Below are 8743 nucleotides of genomic sequence, written 5' to 3'. Positions count from 1 at the left end.
CTCACCCCATTGCCATCCAAGATGTTCATGTCTTTCTTACTTCAGTGGAAAAGAAATTACGTTTTTTTGAGGAAAACATTTCAGGATTTTTCTCCACACAATGGACTTCAACCGCAACCAAATTGTTGAAGTCCAAATCAATGCAGTTTCAAACGGCTCTGCACGATCCCAGCGGAGGAATAGAGTCTTAACCAGCGAAACCATCGGTCTCTTTCTAAAATAAAATAAAAATGTATATACTTTTTAACCACAATTGTTCATCTCGCCAGGCAATACGTCATTACGTTGGAAAGGTCACGTCATCTGTCTAAGTTATTTGTCTGTGTACTCTGGTTCAAAAAGGTAGGGAAGGGCAAAACATTAATTTAATTATCTCCTCCAACTTCAAAATCGCCCGGCATCTTTGTTTTAATTTATTATTTTAATTTTTTTCGTGACCTTTCCAATGTGATGACGTAATACGAAGCGCATCTCAGAGATGGTACAAGACACATTTGTGGTTAAAAAGTATATATATATATTTGAGAAAATGACAGACCGTTTAGCTAGATAAGACCCTTATTTCTCGACTGGGATCGTGTCGAGACTTTGAAGCTGCATTGAGACGGACATTTGAACCTTTGAACATTGGAATATTTGGTTTCCATTGAAGTCCATTCTGTGTAGAAAAAGCCTGGAAAGTTTTCCTCAAAAACTTTAATTTCTTTTCGACTGAAGAAAGAAAGACATGGACTTCTTGGATGACATCGGGGTGAGTAAATTATCATGAGTAAATGAACTAATTATGAGTAAATGAACAAATCCTTTAAGAGTTTAGAGATAACTTGCACACAGAGGGCGGCGTGTCTTCCAGGCAAATGGCATTCTGCTCCCAAAAGGTGTAAACTCAGAATGCATATTCCCATTGTTAGCAAATATTTCCTATTATATAGACAGAAAAATGAATTTTCTGTCTATATAATGAAATGCAACAAGAGGCTCAGCGCGATTCTGTAACCCAGACTAGCCCGTGATGTGAAGTGTTAGCATTAGCAAAGCACTGCGCATCATGTATTTATAATGTCAAGGTTCGCATCTTCTCTCTTAATTCCAGAGCATTTGATGTTTTGTATCTATTATCTTTGAACTGATTATGAAACTGGCATGATACATTTACCTGACATAATAAATTGTAAACATTTGATTTTATTCTAACCGATTATTTTCAGTAAAGAGTTTACATTTAATGAAGCACAGATATCATTAAAACCTTTTCATTTATGGAGTCAGATGAAATAACGAGGTAATACATATTAAAATAATGTATTTCATTTAATCAAATGACTTTGCCACGAGGAAAGACAGTAACGCGCTGATCGGATGCCTCCGTTGGGTCGATTGGGTCGGGCTTACACATCGTTTTCTCTGTAAAGCTGCTTTGAAACAATCTGTACTGTAAAAAGCGCTATATAAATAAAGGAGACTTGACTTGTGGGTAATTCAGGGGGATGCACCTGGGCTGTTGAACTGGTTAGCGCTGTTGTTCTGCTGGTTCTGGTTGGGATATGGAGACGCCCCCGGGCCGAGCTGAGCGATCATGTCCGTCACGTTGGGCAGCACCGTCTGACTGGGACTGGTGGTTTTGAAGCGCTTGGACATCGGCCCGTCCGGATCTTCTTTTATGTGCAGCTCAGATTTGATCTGGATCGGCCTCCAGCTGCACGACGGGTCTATCATGACCTCCTCGAACTCTGAGCTGAAAGAGGAGCAGTGATCAGTCCCCCAATAGTCCACTAACCCAAAGGTTTATGGCACTAAATAAACTTTATGCAGTAGTTATAATCCATTTAAGCACTTTTTGAGCATTGACCTGAAAATTAAATACGGTCGTAAATCTTGAATGTTTTGTAGCACGGACTGAAACTTGCTCTCTTTTTTTTCAGATTATTGCTGAAGTGACAAGTTTTAAAAAGTGAAATTTACATTTATTAATTAAAATGTTTGAATTAAAAAATGGCCGAAGAGCATCAGAGGGTTAATAATGTATTAGGAAATGTTAAGATAACTAAATGCTCTAGAATGCACAGACTGAAACTTGGTCTCTTTTTAGAGAAGACACTTAGATATTATTGCTGAAGTGATAAAAAGTGAAATTTACATTATTAAATATAATATAATACATTAATTATTACAGGCGCATTATTATGATTTATGGCTTTTTAATATAAACGCACGATTAGTCGACCAATGGCTTAAAATAACGACTTCTAGTCAACTAGTGAAATCTTTAGTGGAGGGCAGGTGACATCTAAAACCGGACGGTTTGGTTTGTTTCAACTCCTTTTCCAAACTGCACAAACTTACAAAGCCAAAAGTACCCTGACCGTTTTAAGCGGAAACATGGACAGACTTACTTCTGGAGTGCGTTTAAGATCCCCCACATGTACTGATCCACCTCCAGACCTTCTAACAGAGCGGATTTACTGAAGAAGAGAAACAGAAGATCAGTTCTGCAAGACTTAAACCTCTCAGACGTGTTCTCGGGATTGACTGGCTCTTACTTGCACACCGGACATCTCCATGTGCCGCGCTCACAGTTCAGCTCTAAATACGACTCCAGGTCAAAGCACTGCAACATTCACACAACAAGACATTACATCGGTTTTCAAACTTTTCTAACGTTTCTAAAATATATGTGGATCATGCTCTACCATTGAGTTAAAAAAAGCATTTAAAAATAGCTTTTATTAAGCAAGGATGCAGTAACTTAATCAAAAGTGACAGTAAAGACATTTATAATGTTACAAAATATTTATATTTAAAATAAATGCTTTTCTATTCATCGAAGAATCCTGAAAAAATACATGAATGAAGGTTTCGACAAAAATATGAACTGTTTTCAACATTGATAATAATCATAAATGTTTCTTGAGCATCAGATCATCATATTATACTGATTTCTGAAGGATCATGTGACACTGAAGACTGGAGTAATGATGCTGAAAATTCAGCTTTGATCACAGGAATAAATTACACTCTACTATATATTCACATAGAAAACTGATGATTTAAATAGTAAAAATACTATGTTTTATCAAATAAATGGAGCCTTGGTGAGCAGAAGAGACTTAACTACTAGTGTATTTTCATATATAATGACTAATTTATACTGTGTGAGTTTTTTTTAAAATATTATAAAGACTAAATTTTAGCAAAACTAAATTGACTTTTATATATACATATTTTTTATATTTAAAATCTTGACGTTACATTAATTACTTGGAAGCATCAACCTTTAAATTTGACCTTTTAAAATTAAATTCAAATTTATATGTAGTGATTTTCAAAATAAATGTAGTTCCCGAGCAGATTAACAGTTGACTTTAAAAACCCTAAAAGTTCAATTTATAACATTATTGGTAACACTTTACAATAAGGTTAATTAGTTAACATTAATTAATTTATTAACTAACATGAACTAACAATAAGCAATACTTTGTAAATGTTAGTTAATAATAATCCAGCTGGTCATTGTTTGTTCACAGTGCATTAACTAATGTTAACAAGATTTTAATAAAGTATTAGTAAATGTTGAAATTAATATTAACTAAGATTAATAAATGCTGTAGAAGTATTGTTCATTCTCAGTTCATGTTAACGAAGGTAGTTAACTAACAAATCTTATAGTAAACCGGAGTTTAAAAGTCTTCCGACCTGCACATGTTTGCAGTCGTGGCCTCTCGCCGGCAGCTGAATACGCCGGAACGTGATTGGACACTTTAAAGACACTTTGATGGCCGTTTGCTCCACCCCCTCGTCAGCGTTCAGCCCGGCACCGGCCACAGACACGGCCACACTGCTGAAGTTCCTCTTCACTGCAGACACACACATCATCACAACACTGATCACTGAACCTGACCGACAGACACACAGACAGACTGAAGCGCTAGCGTTACCTTTAGTGATGCAGTGTTCAGCAGTGAGGAGTCTCTTCCTCAGTAACCCCTGCAGGACCGATCGAACCGACGGCCGGTGAACCAGCTGGAGGACAAACAGGTGCGACTGCAGAGGGAACACAATAAACACTCACAGACGATGCTGAGACTTTTGTTTTTGTAATCAGGCTCTCAAAAATGATATAAAGTTAGATTTATCGGCCAAAATATCGGTCATCGGCTTTTAAATATAAAGAATTATCGTATCGGACAAAATGGTCAGATCGGTGCATCCCTAGTGTGTGTGTGTAAACTCACACAACAGCAGGCCGACACTGTGATCTGGATGGTGTTGCGGCCCGGCTGACACACGTGCTTCAGGTGCAGGGCTTTGTGGGAAGTCTTGTTGTCGCCCCGTTCGATGTTCAGAGGAGTGGCGTTGACGCTGACCTGCACCGACGCCGGCCAGTTAGTGTGCATCTGTCTGTCTTCATGATGATAACACTTGAACTGAAGCTCCAGATCAGACCTGACACACACACACACACACACGTGAATATGAAGTCTTTGTGTGGGTATGTGTACGTTTATGTGATAGTACAGTGCTTATAAATTGCCATAGAGCTCTCAATTTGATAATAGAATATTTTTTATGCATTTTATACATAGACTCTCAATGACCAGGATGTTGATTTCGGCTTAACCACTTTAAAATATATAATTATATATATTTTTTAATAATTATAAAGATAAAATTATAAAGTGCTGTAGTAATAAAATTAAAATATACTTTAATAAAATATATAAATAATATTAAAAAATTATTACTTTTATATTATAATACAAATTAGAATAAATTAAACAGTGGTGTGTAGTCTAGTAGAGTACAGGTTTTGTATTGTATCAATTATTTTATCATCAATTTATTAGAATTAATTAGAATTAGAATCACTGTGACAATTTAAAGTCGCATGTCTTAAGAATCGTGATTTGCAACAAAATTGATTTCCCCCAAACATAACTTGTAATTAATTTTTAAATTGTATTAATTTAGAAAAATGCAAATGTAGCAGCATATGTGTGTGTGTGTGACGCGTCTCACCTCCACATGAGCGTCTGGTGGACGGTGGGCCGCAGGTGGAAGATGTGATTACTGACGGCCAGGTTGTGTTCGAGTCGGAACGAGTCCAGAACCACACCGTCCCGAACCGGGAACATCAGGCGCAGCTCCTCGTTAGGGTTACCTAGGAAACAAGATGCAGATGACAAGCTAATGATTTAATGTGTGACCCTGGACCACAAAACCAGTCAGTTTTTTAAAATTGAGATGTATACATCATCTGAAAGCTGAATAAATAATCTCTGCATTGATGTGTGGTTTGTTAGGATAGGACAATATTTGGTCGAGATATGAATATTGAAAATCTGGAATCTGATGCAAAAAAATGTAAACATTGAGAAAATCTCCTTTAAAGTTGTGCATTTATGTTCACGATTGTGCTGCATTCACTCACAAAAATACATGTTTTATATATTTACGGTAGGAATATATTTCCATCTTCATGGAACATGATCTTAATATCCTCATAATTTTTGGCATAAAAGAAAAATGGATAATTTTGACCCATACAATGTATAGTTGCTATTGCCACAGATATACCCGTGCGGCTCAAGACACATTTAGTGACATTACTGAACGACAATGTTGCATAATGTTTTATTATTTGTCCAGACTGATGTTAAAAGCTCTTCTGAAATAACTTAAAATTTCCATTTCGAACATTTACTGAAACTAAACTTTGAAATATAACAATCCATTCAACGGTGGCGTTGTGAATAACTCACAAATTTAGGGCTTATAGCAACATTATCGCAAACATTTAAACATTCTTAAATCAAAATAATACTTAAATCTTGTTTCCTGAAAAAGATAAATCAAAATTAAGTCTTAAAACAAAACATCGGTCATGGGAAAATAAAAATAATCTTGTTTTCAGACCATTCTGTCAAAGACAAAAAACATAGTTTTTGGAAATGATTTTCATCACATAAGAAAGTCAGTTTTTGCAGGACATAATACAAAAATGACAAGATATTTGTGCAGGAAAACAAGACATAAGGCATCACAGACGCTCATACCTGGAGGGGGCGGCAGTGTGTTTATGTTGGGTTTGATGTCAGGAGGAAACTGGGGCTTTATGTCCTGGTTTGGTGACAGATACGGTGGCATGTTGTTTCCCGGAGTCACGGGGGGCGTGGGGTTTCCCGGTACCGGAGAGAGAGGATACCCGGCCATCGACCGCGAAGGCTACGAACACATCAACATATCACACGTCACTACAGGCAAACATCTGAACCTGCCTCTGACTGGACATCTGATCAACATACCGCGTTCATGCTGGACTGGTTGTACTGAAAGGTCCCTGTGTTGAAGTTGTTACTGGATTCCTGTAGTAGAGATGGACAGAGAGACACATTGGTACGTTAGTAACATGGAAATACAAAATCCAGAACATGAAAAAGAGCTTGAAACAGAATACATCATCCGGGGGAACACATGACTATGAGAACAACCAATGAGAGCACAGAACATGAACCAACAAGTGTGTTCGATGCGCAGACCGATCTGCGATTTATGTATTAAACATAAATATAATAAAATGTATTATAATAAACAAAATTAAATCAATATTATTTAATTATTATAATAATTAATTGAAAAATATATAAAAAGGATAAATTACCACTTTGAATTTGAAAGTCTGCTGACTGCATAAATGAATACTTAGTAAATCCTAATAAAAATTATTAATGGAATACAATTTATTATTATTAAAAAAATTATTAAAACAGTGGTGTGTGTAATCCAGCATTAGTTACTTTTTATTGTATCAATAATTTTATTTAATTTTTTTTACATTTGTTATTACAATAATAAAAAATATAATAAATTAAACAGTGGTGTGTAGTTCAATATTAGTTACTTTTTATTGTATCAATTATTTTATCATCAATTTATTTGAATGAACTATAATAAATTATTATTTATTTTATTAATCTAATAAAATAAAAACAGCGGTGTATAAAAGGCTCCCGGAGAAAGAAGACTTCTATTGTGGGACTTTTATTTTGATAGTTATTTTAGAGTGCGATTCCCGATGCTTCCACTAGGAGGCATTATTGTTATCGCTTGCTGCGTCAATAAAGATTACTAAGAGAAAGGCAGCTGCGCATCTAGAAGTATCTCCCTGCCTGTTGTTATGATGTTCATTAGCGTTTTAGTGTTAAAAGTATTAGTACATTACCATAAAACTAATATTCAATACACTTTGGAAAGAAGCACCATCTTGTGTCCTGACCGACACCCAGGGCTGCTAACAAGTAGAACTAAAGCCTAGCAGTATCCATTCCTCTCCAACAAGCGGTGTTTAGTCCAGTATTACAGTTACTTCTTATTGTATCAACCACAATTTGTAACAGAATAGATTTTTTCTCTTGTAATAAGGTATTTTTTTATTAAAATACGTTGTCTTAGAAGTCAGTGTGATGTTAGTTACCTTGTATAAGTGTCCCACGCTGCCGGTCTGGTACTGTGCCGGTGTCCTCTGCGCGAGGTAATGTGGCGAGGAGAGGCTTCTGCTGGCCACGGGGTTCGGGAACTGCCCCTGTGGAGAGGAGAACTGCCCCTGTGGAGAGGAGAACTGCCCCTGTGGAGAGGAGAACTGCCCCTGTGGAGAGGAGAACTGCCCATGAGGAGAGGAGAACTGCCCCTGAGGAGAGGAGAACTGCCCCTGAGGAGAGGAGAACTGCCCCTGTGGAGAGGAGAACTGCCCCGGCGATGAGGACAACTGCCCCTGTGGAGAGGACAACTGCCCCTGAGAAGAGGAGAACTGCCCCTGAGAAGAGGAGAACTGCCCCGGCGGAGAGGAGAACTGCCCGTTTGGTCCGTACTGCTGCCCGTAGCTCCCCTAGAGTAAAAACACACACTTTCATTCATATCATACACAGATATAAGAACACCGAGTCTGGTTTACAGTGATTGTAGTTGCATGACAACTACAGGTAAAAAACACCACAAAATAGGTTGTGCAACTTTATGTACTATTAAATGCATATTAATTAGAAATGTATTTATAAGGAGAGAGGTGCGCGCGCGAGACGCAGAGCGAGCGAGGGAGAAGTGTGCGCGTGAAACGCAGAGCGAGAGAGAGAGAGAAAGGTGCGCGCGCGAGACGCAGAGCGAGCGAGCGAGAGGTGCGCGCGAGACGCAGAGCGAGAGAGAGAGAGAAAGGTGCGCGTGAGACGCAGAGCGAAAGAGAGAGAGAAAGGTGCGCGTGAGACGCAGAGCGAAAGAGAGAGAGAAAGGTGCGCGTGAGACGCAGAGTGAAAGAGAGAGAGAAAGGTGCGCGTGAGACGCAGAGTGAAAGAGAGAGAGAAAGGTGCGCGTGAGACGCAGAGTGAAAGAGAGAGAGAAAGGTGCGTGCGAGACGCAGAGCGCGCGCGAGAGAGAGAAAGGTGCGCGCGTGTGCTAGAAGAGAGAGAATGAATTATCAGAGCAATTTTCAAATAAAATTATTTTCAGTTGAAAACCAGATTTTTTCCACAAAAATCTCTTTTTGTCCCAAAAATAAGTCTGGAAAATGGGGGGGTCGTCTTATATTCAGGGTCATCTTATATTCGGGTATATATACAATAATACTTTACAATCAATCCTAGATGTAACTGGGAGCCAGTGTAAAGACCTCAGGACTGGTGTGATATGTTCATATCTTAAGATGACTTAAAGGGATAGTTCACCCAAAAATGAAAATTCTCTCATCATTTACTCA

The 8743-nt window shown here is 38.0% G+C and overlaps 1 protein-coding gene across 1 annotated transcript in view; it reads right to left on the bottom strand.

Moving 5' to 3' along the window:
* The window catches only part of LOC306989397 (zinc finger MIZ domain-containing protein 1), a 48211-nt gene that overhangs the window by 4267 nt on the left and 35201 nt on the right, over window positions 1-8743 (bottom strand). The window contains exons 11-20 of the mRNA XM_079595091.1: window positions 7472-7882; window positions 6303-6362; window positions 6054-6222; window positions 5017-5158; window positions 4233-4443; window positions 3936-4041; window positions 3694-3854; window positions 2541-2608; window positions 2394-2462; window positions 1494-1735 (exon numbers count right to left, since the gene is read on the bottom strand). Coding sequence (XP_079451217.1) covers window positions 1494-1735; window positions 2394-2462; window positions 2541-2608; window positions 3694-3854; window positions 3936-4041; window positions 4233-4443; window positions 5017-5158; window positions 6054-6222; window positions 6303-6362; window positions 7472-7882 — 1639 coding nt within the window. The remainder of the gene's footprint in view (window positions 1-1493; window positions 1736-2393; window positions 2463-2540; window positions 2609-3693; window positions 3855-3935; window positions 4042-4232; window positions 4444-5016; window positions 5159-6053; window positions 6223-6302; window positions 6363-7471; window positions 7883-8743) is intronic.

This window comes from Phoxinus phoxinus (assembly GCF_949152265.1).
Source record: "Phoxinus phoxinus genome assembly, chromosome: 21".
NCBI classification, from domain to species: domain Eukaryota; kingdom Metazoa; phylum Chordata; class Actinopteri; order Cypriniformes; family Leuciscidae; genus Phoxinus; species Phoxinus phoxinus.
The sequence above is the reverse complement of the archived record's forward strand: the minus strand, read 5'-3'. Positions and strand labels throughout refer to the sequence as shown.